The following is a 15,294-nucleotide window of genomic DNA, read 5'->3' as shown; positions in this document are numbered from 1 at the left end:
TACCCGCCCACAGCATCTCCGCATGCCCCCTTCGGTCCCTTCGGGCCTTGGCTTGCAGAAATCTACCCCTTGTCACTGACCTCTCCTTCGGTTACCTTTTAAATGCCAATACCTGAGCCAGATTTTGATTGGTTTGTTGGTTTGCCGTCTGAGGTGAGGCACATCATTTTATTTTTTCTATTGCAATTTTTCCGAGGATTTGTATGAGATGGCGAGAAAAAGGGGGAGAACACAAAATACAAGAGCCAGTTTGTTCTATGGAGGTGACCTTTCAGTATATTTCAAGTAACTCCAACCATTACAAAATAACAGTGAACTATTATATACTTTTCTTAACAAAGATGTGATGAAGAATGAAGGATGAAATTTGACAAATAATAAAATAATTGAAACTACTGCTATTCCACGATTTAAATTTCGGTGTGGGGCCTCTTGGCAAGGTAAGCCTTCACGTCGGGGGTGTTGAAGACGGTGTCCTTGACCCTGACCAAGTTGGGGTACTTAGTGGCGAAGTCGTCGCCCAGGATGTTCTTGATCATCAAGGCCTCCAGGAGAGCAGAGAGAAGAATGTCGCTCCACAAAATCTGAAAACAAGGAGTGGAAAGTTAAAATCGATGCACAGCGATAGTAATAACACAGGGGGGAAAAGCCTCGACCCGGCAATACCCCACGCGCCGAGTTTCTCCATGCGAGTCTCTCGAGCGCGGGTTAGCGCCGCGGCGAGAAGATGCGGCACAGTGGGCCAGAAGACCGACGCACGCGGCCAAAACTCTAGACGCGTTTTGAGCTCCAGAATCGCTAAATGGGACTCGAACCGAACAGGTGACCCCAAAAATGGATTGCTCTCCGAACGAGGAGTCCATTGGTGGGGTCACACGCTCGGTTCTAGTCCCGTTTGGCGACTCTGGAGCTCAAAACGCGTCTGGAGTTTTGGCCGCCCGCGCCAGTCTTCTGGCCCACTGCGACCGACAGGGCTCCAGGCGTACCGAGTTGCTGACGGAGAAGCCGTTCTTGGCGACGCGCTTCTCCAGCTTCTCGAAGAAGGCCGGGAACACGTCCTTCTGGAGGTTCTTCAGGATCTCCTTCTTCTTGTCGGGGTCCTGTTCCCTGAGGAGGGTGCCGAACTCTGAAACAGCGAGACCCACAGTCAAGCAAAGCCGCGAGAAGGCCCGGCGAGTAGGCCACCAGCTCGCCAGACGCGTCGGCGGGTGGCCTACCGTGGACTTGCAGGCGGCCTACAGTGGGACGGTGGAGGCGGCCAAAACTCTGGACGCGTTTTGAGGTTCAGAGTCACTAAACAGGCAACCGAGCGCGTAGCCCTACCCAATGGATTCCTCGTTCGGAGAGCATTGGTGGGGTCACACGTTTGGTTCGAGTCCCATGCGTCTCTAGAGCTTTGGCCGCCTCCACCGGTCTTCTGGCCCACTGTGGCACCCTCCACGAGTGCGGGCAGCGGAATCTAACTACACGCTGGCTACACTCACGGTTCTTGAGGTCGTCGAGGTGCGCGACGAACACGTCAGCCTGCAGGCGCTCCAGGTCGTCCTTGCCGTCCAGCTTGAACTGCTTGGCGAGGTAGCGGGCCAGGGGGATGGACTGCTCCACCATCACGCCATCGATCTCCAGCACGGGGAGCTGGCCCCAGGGCGTCGCTGCAAAAAAGAAAACAAAAGGTCCCGGGTTCAAACAGCAGCCCTAACTTTCTTTTCAAGTTGTTTGTTTTGGCTATGCTGTCAACATACAAGGCTTGAGCTTCTCCCACTCCTCCTTGGAGATCTTGACGTCCTCGTAGGCCACCTTGGCGTACACGAACATGAGACGCAGGTGCTCGGCGCGTCCGCGCACAGGGAAGTAGATGAGCTTGTAGGCGGGGGCCATGGTTACTGCAAGGAGACAAGCCGCCATTAGCATCGTTAGAATGGTCGAAATGATGACGGCGATTCCGCCAGTCACTGCGAGAGGATGACGTCATCGCCCCACGGCGCCCACGGCCAGGGAAACAAGAGTTGCACAAAGTTATTTTCGGTCAGGAAAAGTCCGGGCAATCCGCGGACTGATTGTGTCTGTGGAGTTCGCGCGCTCGGTGTGGCGCGGCGCGGCGCCAAAATAACGAACTCGCCCCACAGTGGGCCAGAGGACCGGTGGAGGCGGTCAAAAATCGCCGACGCATTCTGGGCTCCAGAGTCGTCAAATGGGACTCGAACCGAACGTGTGACCCCACCAATGGATTGCTCTCAGAACGAGAAATCCATTGGTGGGGTCACACGTTCGGTTCGAGTCCTGTTCAGCGACTCTGGAGCTCCAAACGCGTCTAGACTATTGGCCGCCTCCACCGGTCATCTGGCCCACTGTGCTCCGACCGCGTTTCCCGGGCCCACCGCGTGACCTTGAGGGAGGGCGGTCCAATTTCGGGGCGTCGGGCGCGCAACGCCGCGTTCGCGTTCACACCGCGCAGCACCGCGCAGCGCCGCGCGGCTGTCAAAGCCTGCAGGGCGGCAGCGGCGGCAGGGCCCTTCCCTTCCCGGCCCCGGCAGCCCCGGCCTGGCCCGGTATCGACCCCATGACCAGTCGGCTAAAAACGGCCCCAGAAACGGGCCCAACACGCCTGGGGAGCCCAGGGGGGGGCCCAGGGGGGCCCAGGGGCCTCGGCCCGCTGGAACGGACTTCCTATGACCACGCTAACCACCTCGTGGGCCCGGCTTGTCCGGCCAGGCCCGGCCAGGGCCAGGCACGGCCAGGCAGGACTGGTGGGCCGACATCCCGCCAGTGCCTTCCCTGCGCCCCGCGCCCCGCGTGAGATACGCGGAGATAAGGGCCAGCCCCGGGCCGCGATCGAAACCCGAACTTGAAACCCGGACCTAACCTGGAAACCGAGGAACCCTGCGCGCGCGGCGCCGCCCACATCTCGGGCCGCCTCGTCCGAGCCGCGACGGCCGCGATGGCCGGAACCCCGGAAGGCACATCCCCTGGGTCACGCACTAGAGCAACAGGGCGGGCGCGCTCGGGCAACGAGGGCAGCGCCACCGACAACCACCCGCTCCGCTTGGCTACGCGACACCACAAACACACCCCTGCGCGCATTGCCACGCATTGCCCAATCTGACGACACTAGCCAGGGTGACGACGATGACACTGCAAAACGGCCCTTCCGCGTCGCGCTGACCCACCGGCGAGTTCTGTGAGTCACGGTCGCGGAGATGCTCACCGAGTGCGTGCTGGGCTGGGTTCGGCTCGGCGAAGGCGCTGCTTGACGACTGAGGCTGTCACGACCGCTCTGGGAGTTTATATCCCCCACCACACCTCGGAGCGGACACAGCGACCTGGCGGGCTGTTTCCGAAACGCGATGCCGCGATGCTCCGGGCCGCGGCGATACTCCCCGCCGACAGGGCCGGAGCCCTGCTGGAGCCTCCGGCGCTACCCCACGACTGCAGAGACCATGCCGATCGCAGTATTTGAGTGAAATTCCCAGGGAATTCCGATTTTGCAGCGCAGAGAATGGTGTTTCAGCTAGTCATCGAGAAATGACATCAGTGTAGGTTGTGTCCCTGCAGCACGCCCTCCCACAGGGCATCGCCCTTATCTTATCTGGTGTGTTGCCACCTCGATTGAGAGGTGTGGTCTATAATTGCCGGGTAAACCGGCTACGTGTGGTGTGTGTGGTCGAACGGCAAAGGAGGCGCAGTAAAAACGAGAGATGTGTATTTATAAAGTACTAAATTGTGTTGCATTTTTATTATATATTTACACAAGTTTAAGAACATACATTACTTGCAGACCTATATTTGTGTTTGATTTTAAAAAATTTAGAATATATCTGTAATATTGCAGCATCTGAGGATATCTTCCTCAACGATCATAACAGGGACTTACCTATATCTAAATCTTATATACAAATTTTGTTAAGCCACGAGGTAAAATATAAAAAAAAAGATCGTGACTTGATTAATACAGACCCGGTATTGGCATGGGTATGCTCAGCCAAGTATATCAGGAAATGTAATTAAGACAGATGGTAGGACATTTAGCATAGTCATTGACATGGGTACCCTCAGCCAAATGAACACACATTCACACAACACACAAATGAAATGGGGTAGAGATACGAATGGCAGAAAAACATAACAGGTTGCATAAACAATTAATTGAGTATCAAACAACGTGGCAAGTAAGGCATTAATGTACCAAGTGAGTAACGGTAGGAACCAACAAAATAGTGAAAGCCTCTACGGACTTTGTTGTACACAAATAAATAAATTAATAATAATAAAAGTAATAATAATTTGAACAAAGCTACTATAAAATAATTGAGTACTTTGACTCTTTGTACTTTCAGAACAAAGTCCAATAAATATAATTTCCAACATCTTGTAAATACATGAGAGCATAACAATTAAGATGTAAACAGATCACTGTTCATATAAATTAAACATTGTGCGGAAATAAATAAGTTAACCATTGAAGTCGTCAATTTGACAAAATCAGACATCACCCAAAAACAGTTCAAAGCATGAACACAAATCGTCAAAAGGTTAAGCGTTAGTGTTTTGCTACGTGAGCTGGCAGAAGTCAAACCCACGTTGTCAACAAGAAATACCATATTCTTCATAATTTGAGTAAATGTTCAATTCATTTGATTTGAAGTAGTCTCCTAGTTTGAGCTCAGCTCCTTAGAATATCATATAATGGTTCATCTAATAGAACAGAGGTGCTGCATGATCCTCATAGCAGTGAAGGGTTTAATAAAACGCATACAAATACATAGTCTGTTGCTTCGCACTAGGCGAAGCCATTCACACACACATTCATCAACTAACAACTAGTAGTATCAATTTTACTCATAATTTAGAATTCATTGTTGGATAATTACATGATAGGGTTCCTTTTATAACTAGTTGATAACTAGTTCCACTTAAGTCGGTACCTCTTGAGCGCTAGCTACCAGTCAGTCATCACAATGGCAGTGCACTTGATGGCCAGGGCGTCAAACCGCGACGTGGGCGTCACGTGGGCGTCAACACCACGCCGCGAGGATCACGGCCCGAAATCGTTCAAAGTACGTCAGTTGTCCGTCAGTCCAGGCGTTGTTTCTGAGCATCGACATGAAAAAGTATCAAACTGTGCATTATCGCTCCGTATAGTCAACTCTATACGAATTTTGATTCAATTGCGCAAATAACTTTGTTACCTAGATAAATAAAACAATTATTATTTTATTACTTTGCCCCCCGTGGGGCCCCACAGGGGCGCGAGAAGTCCAGCAATGTTTTGAGATCTTTGGTCAGCACACGCTCTCCAGCTGGGGGCTGCGTCGCCGGCGTGCCTGGCGCTCCCTGAACGCCGCGAACTCCTCCTTCATGGCCTGCACCCGCGCCTCGATGTTGTAGTGCTTGTCGTGCTTGGAGCGGCGCGCCAGCGAGTCGCTGGACTGGCTGGCGTCCTGGTCCTCGTCCATGGTGGCATGGAAGGTGGTCTCCGAGTCGCTGAGGCCGCGGTCGTCGCGCGTGGGCGTGCCCACGAACACCGTGTCGAACTCGTAGTGGCCGTCCACGCTCACGTCGCAGCCCTGCTTGTCCTGGAAGGACGACGGCGACGGCCGCTGCGGCAGCCCCGCGGTGATACCGATCCAGTCCTGCAGGCCCAGCCCCAGGCCCAGCCGCGAGGTGGACGTCGAGGCCGTCATCATGGTCTGCGGCGGCGCGGGCGGCGGCCGGTACGGCGGCGACACGCTCAGCGCGCTCAGCCCGCTCTGGTTGGGCTGCGAGCTGGTGTTCTTGCTGCCGAAGCCCGACGACGAGGACCTGCTCTCCGGGGACGTCTCCAGGCCGCTGGCGTTGGGGGAGGCGCCGAGGCGGGCGGGCCGCGCGCGGACGGACAGCTCGGGCGCGGAGCGCGCGTGGCGGACGTGCCTGGGCGGCAGGCGGGCGCGGGCGGGCGGCTGGTGGTGGGCGGTGGGCGTGTTCCACGGCGAGGCGGTGGTGGCCGTGGTGGCCGTGGTGGCGCGCGAGGACGGCCCCTCGCCCCACGCCGCGCTGGCCGGCGGGATGCGGATGCGCGGCGGCGACCGCGGCCTGAGCCTGGGCGACATGGCGGGGATGGGCAGGAACACGTGCCGGGGCTGCGGCCGGGGCTGCGGCCGGGGCCGGGGCCGCGGTATCTGCTGCAGCAACAGCTGCTGCTGCTGCTCGTGGATGGCGGTGAGCGAGGGCAGCTCCTGCGCGTAGCGCTCGTGCACGCTGCGCAGCTGCTGGTAGCTGGGGGGCGTCCGCTGCGTCCGCACCGAGCTCAGGTCGCTGAAGTTGAGCGCGGGCGACCAGGGCAGGGCGGGCGACGTGGGCGAGGTGGTGGCGGCGGGCGAGCTGGCCACGACGCGCGGCGTGCGCGGCGTGCGCGGCGTGTAGATGGCGGCCACGGTGTTGGCGTAGTGGTGGTGGGCGTGCGTGGGGTGCACGATGGCGGTGGTGAGCCTGGGGTGCGCGCCGCTCTCGCCCGACCCGTCGGACCGCATGCTGAGCTGCGAGGGGCAGCGCACCAGCGGGCGCCGCCACGACGCGCGCCCCGTCAGCCCCGCGAGCGCCGCCACGCTCAGCACGGCGCGGCCCCGCGACAGGAAGCCGCCGTCGTCGCTCGAGCTGCTCACGCTGCTGCGGTTCGAGGCGTTGGAGGCGCCCAGCACGAAGCGGCCGTCGGGGGCGCGGTGGATTCGCGCCAAGCCGTCGTGGCCGCGGACCAGGCCGTCGTGGCCGCGGACCGGGCCGTCGACCTCGTCCACGTCGCCGAGGCCCTGTCCGAGGCCCAGGCCCGCCACGCCCACCACGCTCGACGCCCGCGAGCTGCCCAGGCCGAGGCCCAGCCCCAGCGCGCTCAGCAGCCAGCGGCCCGCGTCCACTAGGGAGGTCAAACCTGGTACTCCGCCTTGTCGGTTTCTGGAACACACGGAACACGGTCACGACGAGCCACAGCGAGGCGCCCTCCAATCACAGCGGTCTCCGGGCAGAGGGACAAGCAGTGGGACTTCCGGTCTGGGGTTTCGGGACTGGAGATCGTGAAGGGGGAACCAGAGACCACTGCCTTGGCGAGCTGGGTTAAAACACACAGCGGCTGACGATACGAACTCAAGAGTGACGCATGAGGCCAAAAAAAGTGAAAGACTAAACTACAAAATTTTCAAGGAAACAAAAAGAAACATAAAGAAATCTTCAACAACTCTGGCACAAATCACTCGTTAAAAAAAAACAACAATCAAAAACCAACGTAAAAATAATAAGGCATGTAATTTGAAGTAAATACATGCATTGAAAATAATAGAATGGACTATTTAGACCATACAACTTTTTGAATATCCACACAACAACGTTAAGTGGAGATTTCGCTTTTAAACTAAAAACCAACAGAAACCAAACACAAAACTGAAAAGGAAAAGAAAACGAAAAATCCAACGAACGCGGAAATGAAAAGCTCCAAGCGATAAAGTCAAAGAAGCGAACAAGAATGTGCAGAACGAGTAGTTACAGCGTTAACAGTGGCTTCCAAGCTCTTCACCTTTTTTCCTCCTGGGGACGATGGAAAAGCAAAAACAGAGAGGAACGGATACGCATTAATCCAACAGGTGCGACAAGAAGGAAGGCTACACTGCAAGCGGGGACCGTCGTCAACGGCAACTTGTGCCTCAACTTGATCCGGCGAACCTTAGACGTCCACCACCACCACTACGGCTCTACATGACCACCACCACCACCACCATGACCACCGCCACCCTCTCAAAGACAGCGAGACCGCTTCGCGAAGACACGGCATCGACCCGACGACGCCGTGTTGAAACGGCTAGCGGGCTCATTTCAAACAGTGTCCCTCTCTCTGTCGCTCTCGCATTCGTGGGGCGTCGCGTTGGAGTGCGAGAGAGACAGGCCCGAGAGGCACAGTTCGGCACCAGCCTGCTTGCTCACGGTATGATTTACGTACTAAAGGGGCGAGGTTACACCTCCAGGCCGTAGGCGCGGTAAGAGTACACTTCCACCAACCTGAAGGAACGAGACTCAAGTTTTTACGAGGGTCAACAACCCCAAAGCCACCGGGTTACGTCAGTAAGGTCCCCCAAGACAACGCAACCAGAAAGAGGGGAACCGTATAGCCGCGTGGATTACTTTCCAATCTTCAGACCAAGGTTCAAATACTTAAGTTGCAATTTTTTTTCGGTCACTATACACATTTGAATTATCTCAGTCCAGGAAACAGGGTAGGAGAGAAAAGATTGAATAAGACAATAGTTGCACCCTTCAACCCCTCTCAAACAATTGACTCACTTTTTCAAAGGCACTTGGCTGACCCCGGGTGGCTGCCCACCATTTCTTGAGTCTGTTATGCGGCACGCTACCATATTGTAGGCTGCAACAGGAAGCGAAAACAATCAATAACTTGACTCAAACTCCGCGGGGCTCGGTCACTCGCCGACAGTCTCACCTTTCTCCTGTTTCCGCCGTTTCCGCTTATTGCAAATCTTGACGGCACACACTGAAAGGATTATTGCAACAATAAAAAATAAAATGCCGCCAACTACTCCGGCGGTGATGGCCTTGTGCTTGACGCGCGCGGGCACGGGGAACTTGACCTCGTCGCTGGCCTCGTAGCTGCTGACCGAGTTGGCGAGCACTCGGAAATGGTAGGTGCGGCCACCCACAAGATTTTTAACTGGAAGTGGAAAAGAAAAGGTCGAAAATGAGAGAAGAAGTTTGTACATATGATTAAATTACCAGGGATTTTTTTCGCGAGCACTCACCGAGGAAAGAGGTCTCCTCGGAGCGAATCTGCTGCTTGTTGAGCGTCTTCCACTGCGCGTCCGTGCGGTACTTGATGGTGTAGTACTGGACCAGGTTGGCCTTCTCCACGGGCGCTTGCCACGAGATGAGGAAGCCGTTGGGGTACTCGGTCACCGTGAGGTTCCGCGGCGGCCCTGGCTTTGGTCCTGCGCCGACGAACACACGACTTGGTCAGGCCCTTCTGCCACGCACACTCGAACTCACTCACGGTTTTTAAAAAATCAGGTCTGTGGAGGTTAGCAGGACCTGCGCTTGTCACCACTCAGACTGGCTAGCGAGGGCTCTAGCGAGGGGTACACGGGACAGACTGGCACACAGTGCAGTGTTACACTTTTAAAGAGTATTACGTTCAAGCATACCTCTGGGCCTGAGGATAGGCGGGATGGCGGGCAGGCCTGCTGAATCAGTCGGAAAGACAACAACACTAAAGTCTATCACGTCTGCAAGGGAAATAAAACACAAGCAAAAAATAATAAAGCAGCCTGAAAGCGACGAAATTATAACAAATCATAAGTAAATTAATAAATAATAAAATCAAATTAATCTTAGTGAGGGCTCGTGTCGATACGGGAGCGTATAAAACACTTGGTAAAGTGTAAGAGGACAGAGAGTTGGAAGCGAAAGTTTTGGTGGTGCAATTTGTGCAATCTACAGGACATATTTACAGTAGCCGTCAGCTCGAAACCAGAGGGAGCCAACACTTAGGTCGCTATCCCTAACGAGAGACACCCGAAATAGGAATCGGTCGCAGTCGCTCAAAAGCGGACCCGACAAAAAAAATCATCGATAAAGCCATGCAAGTGACAAAAAAAGCGAAAAAAAGTGCACTCAAAGGCGGACGTGGGAGTGCTCGGAGCCCTCAGAGTACTGTAACATGAAATCGCGATGCGTTCGCAGGCCGATGCACGAGGCTCGGCCAGTTGTCCAGGAAGTTGCGGACACCCCCCTCCCTCTCCTCTCACCCCCAAACCTCAATGATAGACCACCTTTAGGCTTAGGCACACTCCTGTTCCGTCCGCTACGTCTACGATCACGGCGATCGCCTCCTGGCGCCGGGCCTCCAGCTACACACACAAAAAGACAAAAAAGAAAAAAACAGCAGCAGGCAAAAAATGAAAAAAATAGGCAAGCGTGTAAGTGGCAAAAGAACACAAGCAATGGGGACAAACACAATGACAAAACAAAACGAACGGGGGGTCGGTAAAACGTGATGGGGAAAGCTTTGGACCCGCAGAAACTATATCTAGTGTCCATAAAAAAGAATCTACCGAATGCCGGTGTGAAATTAAAAGAAAAGCTTAACTGAAAATGTTGGTACTAACTCGACTTTCACAAATTACCCTTAGAAAAGAACCTTACCGGCATCGTCGGGAGAGTGCTCGAAATCTTTCTCCGACTTTTCAGAGGGGTTTGGAGGGGGACGGACGACATCTGCCACCATTTTGCCAAGTGTGCGAGAGAGACAGACAGAAACACACCAGAGGCAATACATTAGTGAAAGAAAGAAACTTTATACCAAGCGGAGTGCATATCACTTGTAAGAAAAACTAAACTTAATTTGATTTATGTATGATAAGATTCTAAGATTGTACACAAAAAGTTAAGGTCCAAAGGAATTTCTCTAAGTACGAGCATAAAACTCGCGATTAAAACAACCATGGAACAGTGAAGTACACTCCACAAGTAGGATATCTAACTGGCTCAGCCAACAAGTAGCAGTAAAGCAGAGTACAGAGTACGTTCTCGTATAAGCTGAGTACACATCTGTCTAGGGCCATCTATAAGTCGTCCACGAACCACGCGGTCTAGCTTCGTTGATTTCCCCCCATTTTTTCAATCTCCCAATCGAATTGAGGTGTGTTGTATTGACACTCCCTTCACAAAAACTACGTAGTTTGTGGACGCTCTCTAGAGGTATCCGAACGGGTTAGGTCGAACGGAAGACAGCTAGAGACAACCTCCCACCAGAAGCCCCCAAACGTTACAATTTGACAGCTTCTACCGTCATCGGCTTCAAGAATCAACGCTACGCTCTACAAAACACTCTCGAGCACGGAGCAGCCATCTGACTTGCGATGCTTGCGGCTGCCAAGAGACAAACAACACACGCACTCGCATGCAACGCAGCTCGTGCACAATGCAAAAGATAGCAGCACTCCGAGAATTGTTGATCTGGCGTTCCATCGAGCTTCGTTTTATTTATGGTCTGGGGAAAGGGGCACAGGTTAAGTGGTCCAAAATGGTGCATGGTGCATTAGAAAAGGAACAGTCGTTAAATGCTTTTTTGCAGGGCAGCCCCAAGGCAAGGGCAGACATGGTCAATTTCACCGAAGCCAAACAAGACAGGAAAGTTCTTTGCTTGAAATGGGGCCATGAAAAGCATTCTTGAAAAGCAGAGAGAAAAAATGCAGGGGAGAGGGATACAGAGAGAAAACCCAGCTGCGGATCAACTCGCCATAACAACTGGCGACTTGGTCAAAAATTTAAAGGACTTAAGGTGAGGAACGATAACTGGAGCTCATTTGAATAATCAAAATGATTAAAACATCCAGAATCTATCTATGCCGAAAATCAAGTACGAACTAAATCCATTTACTTTAGTTAAAATACGCATTCCTTATTTTGGCAAAGGCCAATGAACTTAAATGATAATAAACCTCTACAGACTCCATGCAGCTGGGAAAGTTAGACTACAAAAACGATTCGATGAATAGTACCTGGTTGTTTTCCTATCGGGGGGTTGCAAAACATGAGACAAATTAGCACTGGTGCAATCCCTACAGTAAACAAGGAGGACACAAACCACGCGAGACCCCACCCCCCTTCCACTGAGACTTACCTGCAGGTTTGCTTCCTAACGTAGCGATAAAGGGGAAAAGCAAAGAGGACGCATTAACACGACACCCCCACCGTCAAGATGACGTCAAAAGGCAGTCCGCCAGACACTTACCCAGTGTTCGCACTTCGATCACTTTACTCAGCATTCCGTCACCCAGGGCGTTTTTGCCGATGACCTGGAACTCGTACTTGGTGCCCGGCGTCAGGTGGTTGATGGTGACCTGGGTGCTGCCGGGCGGGGTGACTGGAATCTGCGACCAGTTGGCCACGTTCGCTTCCCGGTACCTGCGTTTTTTAAAAATAGATTAAGTTTTTTCTTCATAAGTGAATGCAACTTTTGTTGTTTTCGGGCTGTGTAGCTCACCAGATGGTGTAGTCCTGCTTGTAGTCGGGGCCGCCGCTGTAGCCTGGCAGCCAGGTGAGCGTGACGGCGAACTCGGACGCGTTGCCCGACAGGTTGTACGGCGCGTGCGGCTGCGTGCCCTCCACCACCAGCTGCGTCGTGGTCACGATGGTGGCCACCTCGTTGCTGGCCACGCACTGGTAGTAGCCGAAGTCCGTCCTCCGGAGGTTCTCGATGGTGATGTTGCCGCCCGCGATGTGGACGCGCCCTTTGGGCAGCGGGCTGCCATCGCGCTGCAAGCAGAGACCGCGCTGTAGCACCTGCCGACCGCCTGCCGACCGCCGGGTAGGCCCGCCCGTCGAGGCGGCGAGTGTGGCGGGCGGGCCTACCCCGCCGACCGCAGGGGCTACGCGGCTACGGCCACCAACGCTACCTACCCTGTGCCAGGTGATCTTGGGCTTCTGCGTGTCCTCGGCCTCCTGCGCCTCGCACGGCATCTCCACCGTGTCCCCCATCTGCAAACACGCCGAGTGAGTCAGCGTCCCGGGTTCAAATACCCACTTTTTCAACAAAAAAAAAGAGAAATCGATTTTTTTTCTTGCTGGTGGACTCACCTTTCGCTGGTACAGCGCCTCTGGCTCGATGGTGAAGAAGGGGGGCTTCCTGACGAGGACCTCCATGGGCCCCGACGAGCCCTGCGTGCCCTGCGCGTTGTAGGGCGTGCACGAGTAGCGGCCGCCGTGGTTCTCGTTGACGCGCGTGAACAGCAGCGACCCGTTGTTCATGATGACGATGTCTTTGGTCTGGTACGGCTCGAGGAGGCGGCGCTCCTTGGTCCACGTCACGTACTGCAGCGGCGGGTTGGCCTTGATGTAGCACTGCACCACGCCGCCCAGCCGGAAGGGCAGGTACTGCACGGTCGGCGTGAACGTCACCTTGGCCGGGTCTGCCGAAAACAACAAAAACATTTTTAACAAACAGATTGGTGGGGACCGAACCCGGACCCCCGACCAAAACCGACGAAAACTCACACTCCACGCTGAGGTACGCCGACGCCGACTGCGGCTCCCCGATGCCGTTGGTCACCTCGCACAGGTACAGCCCCGAGTCGTCCGCGCTCACGGGGTTCACGATGAGCGAGCCGTCGCGCCGGATGTCCACGCGCTTCTCCAGCGCCTCCTGCACGGGGGCGCCCTCGCGGAACCACCGCACCGTCACGTTGCCAGGCATGGCCTTGGCCTCGCACGTGAACTCGACGCGCTCGCCCTCCAGCTTGGTCTGGTTCGTCGGCGGCACCATGATGACCGCACCCCCTGCAACACGCGTGCGTCCGCGGAACCGCCGGGTCACTACAGTGGGCCAGAAGACCGCGGTCGAAACTCTACATGCGTTTTGAGCTCCAGAGTCGCTAAGCAGGACTTGAACAGAACGTGTGACCCCACCGATGGATTCCTCGTTCGCAGTGCAATCCAATGGTGGGGTCACACGCTTGGTTCGAGTCCCATTTAGCGACTCTGGAGCTCAAAAGCACTGTCTCGGAAGGAGTGCACTGCCGGCCTTTCGGGCGCGCCTCGGCCGGTTTTGCCCGTGCGCGCGATTCCAGCACGAATCCCACAGTGGGTCGCCGCCTCGCCGTTGCGCCACTGTAGTTACGCTCAGCCTGTTGCGCGGCCGGATCGGATTACGATCATCCTCACAAATGCTCACAACTCGGTCCCTTTCATGCCGCGAGCTGACTCGGAATCAGTGCGCGCGAGCGGGACAAACCTCTCGCGGCAACTTCAGGCACCGCCACCCGCAATAAAAAGAAATCCTGCTCAGCTTTGTCTAGCACGGAATGCAAGATAAAAATCCTCATCAGTGCAGTTTTCAAACTATACTCTAAAGAAATATAACGGAATTTAAAAAAAAAAGAAATTTAGCAGTAAAATGTTGTTACAATCTAAAAGGGTTTGAGGAATAAAATTATCCACTCTGCAAACTGAAGTGTGTTCATAGTACACTCTTATTTACAGCATGCTTCCAAGCACACTCTTATTTATAGCATACTTCCAAGCACACGCTAAAATAGAGTGTGCCTGGCATGAACACGCTTAATAAGAGTGTACCTGACAAATGCATTTAAACTGACCCATGCCTTTAGATAGGACGTATCAAGTGTATTTTAGCGTGTACTTGCAAGGTACACTCTTATTAAGCGTGTACATGCCAGGCACACTCTATAGAGTGTTATGTGATATTAACATATTTTAGCGTGTGCTTGGAAGTATGCTTTAAATAAGAGTGTACTTGGAAGCATGCTGCAAATAAGAGTGTACTATGTACACACTTTTGTTTGCAGAGCATAGTAACGTTTTAAAGCTGCACTCAAAAAATAAAACGAAATCCGAAAAGGAAAACCATTTAGAATGGTTTTGAAAAAAAAGGAACGAAACTGACCTGCGATGATGACTCTGGCCGTGTGGCTGATCTGGCCCTCGCCGTTGCGGGCGATGCACGTGTAGTCGCCGATGTCCTCATGCCGGATGTTGGAGATGCGCAGCTCGGTGCCGTCGTTGAAGATGCCGATGGTGGCCGAGATGTCCACCGGGTTGGCGTCCCGGTACCACAGGATCTCCGGCGCCGGCGTGCCCTCGGCCTGGCAGTTGAGGATGATGGCATCCCCCAGGTTCACGTAGATCACGTCCTCGGGGGTGACGCTGAACCGCGGAGGGGCTGCGCGACACAGTCAGAACAGTCAGTCCAAACGCTCCCACGTCTTTCCAGTTAATTTCGGTCCAGTTAATTTTGCTCAAGTGAATTATCAAGGTTAAATAACTGTGACAATGTAATTTAACTGTCTTACTAGGTGGAAATCAATTCTTGTAGTTTTTAGACCGTTAACGTTTTAACCGTATTCCAGGCAAAATGCAGAGAAGCGGGTAATTTCGTCCGTCGAAGCACGAAATACTCACCAAACATAATAAAACCCAAACTACAAACGGTACGCGTGTTACAGAAAAAAAATCTAGCTTGACATGCGAGATGGATTAGTCTTGCGTTCTACAACTCTACCAGCGTACTAGTCTAATTAATATAAAACACGCTTCGCGGGTTTACTGTCGGATGTCGTGTGGTCGTTGCGGTGGTTCCGAGGGAGCGCGGATATTACTCACCGTGAACGTCGAGGTGGTACCAGGTACCGTTCTTGTGCTGGTTGGGCAATCTGTTGAAGAACACCACCTTACACTCGTACCAGCCCTGGTCTTCCTCCTTGATGGCGGTGAGGTTAAGCGAGGCCAGGCCGTAGTGCGAGCCTC

General features: G+C 53.9%; 4 protein-coding genes across 5 annotated transcripts in view; all 4 read right to left on the bottom strand.

The window, feature by feature from the left end:
* Positions 1–249: 249 nt before the first annotated feature.
* Positions 250–3,363, bottom strand: LOC117654387 (glutathione S-transferase-like). Its single transcript, XM_034400990.1, has 5 exons — positions 3,206–3,363; positions 1,743–1,883; positions 1,485–1,652; positions 987–1,126; positions 250–584 (listed from the first exon to the last, which is right to left on the bottom strand). Exons 2-5 carry the CDS (start codon positions 1,876–1,878, stop codon positions 411–413), a joined length of 618 nt encoding a protein of 205 aa, XP_034256881.1. The 5' UTR covers positions 1,879–1,883; positions 3,206–3,363; the 3' UTR covers positions 250–410.
* Positions 3,364–3,698: 335 nt separating this feature from the next.
* Positions 3,699–5,862, bottom strand: LOC117654389 (protein turtle-like). Its single transcript, XM_034400992.1, has one exon. It carries the CDS (start codon positions 5,682–5,684, stop codon positions 5,280–5,282), a length of 405 nt encoding a protein of 134 aa, XP_034256883.1. The 5' UTR covers positions 5,685–5,862; the 3' UTR covers positions 3,699–5,279.
* A 185-nt stretch (positions 5,863–6,047) lies between these two features.
* Positions 6,048–6,814, bottom strand: LOC117639007 (the record flags this gene model as incomplete). The annotated part of the gene is made up of 1 exon (XM_034374304.1): positions 6,048–6,814. A coding segment is annotated over exon 1 (459 nt), but the record flags the coding sequence as incomplete, so codon positions are not given.
* A 1-nt stretch (position 6,815) lies between these two features.
* LOC117654385 (protein turtle-like) overlaps positions 6,816–15,294 on the bottom strand; it is a 90,772-nt gene continuing 82,293 nt past the window's right edge. The window contains exons 5-20 of one of the 2 annotated variants that reach the window (XM_034400987.1): positions 14,435–14,710; positions 13,027–13,308; positions 12,610–12,941; positions 12,433–12,510; positions 12,017–12,288; positions 11,765–11,937; positions 11,654–11,668; positions 11,532–11,543; positions 10,174–10,245; positions 9,801–9,878; positions 9,174–9,254; positions 8,775–8,960; positions 8,459–8,686; positions 8,302–8,383; positions 7,511–7,551; positions 6,816–6,924 (exon numbers count right to left, since the gene is read on the bottom strand). In XM_034400987.1, coding sequence (XP_034256878.1) covers positions 7,515–7,551; positions 8,302–8,383; positions 8,459–8,686; positions 8,775–8,960; positions 9,174–9,254; positions 9,801–9,878; positions 10,174–10,245; positions 11,532–11,543; positions 11,654–11,668; positions 11,765–11,937; positions 12,017–12,288; positions 12,433–12,510; positions 12,610–12,941; positions 13,027–13,308; positions 14,435–14,710 — 2,204 coding nt within the window. In that variant the 3' untranslated portion in view covers positions 6,816–6,924; positions 7,511–7,514. The remainder of the gene's footprint in view (positions 6,925–7,510; positions 7,552–8,301; positions 8,384–8,458; positions 8,687–8,774; positions 8,961–9,173; positions 9,255–9,800; positions 9,879–10,173; positions 10,246–11,531; positions 11,544–11,653; positions 11,669–11,764; positions 11,938–12,016; positions 12,289–12,432; positions 12,511–12,609; positions 12,942–13,026; positions 13,309–14,434; positions 14,711–15,294) is intronic. The other variant, XM_034400986.1, reaches the window with a different exon arrangement.

The sequence above is a fragment of the Thrips palmi genome, unplaced genomic scaffold, assembly GCF_012932325.1.
Source record: "Thrips palmi isolate BJ-2018 unplaced genomic scaffold, TpBJ-2018v1 HiC_scaffold_10, whole genome shotgun sequence".
Classification (NCBI taxonomy): Eukaryota; Metazoa; Arthropoda; class Insecta; order Thysanoptera; family Thripidae; genus Thrips; species Thrips palmi.
The sequence above is the reverse complement of the archived record's forward strand: the minus strand, read 5'-3'. Positions and strand labels throughout refer to the sequence as shown.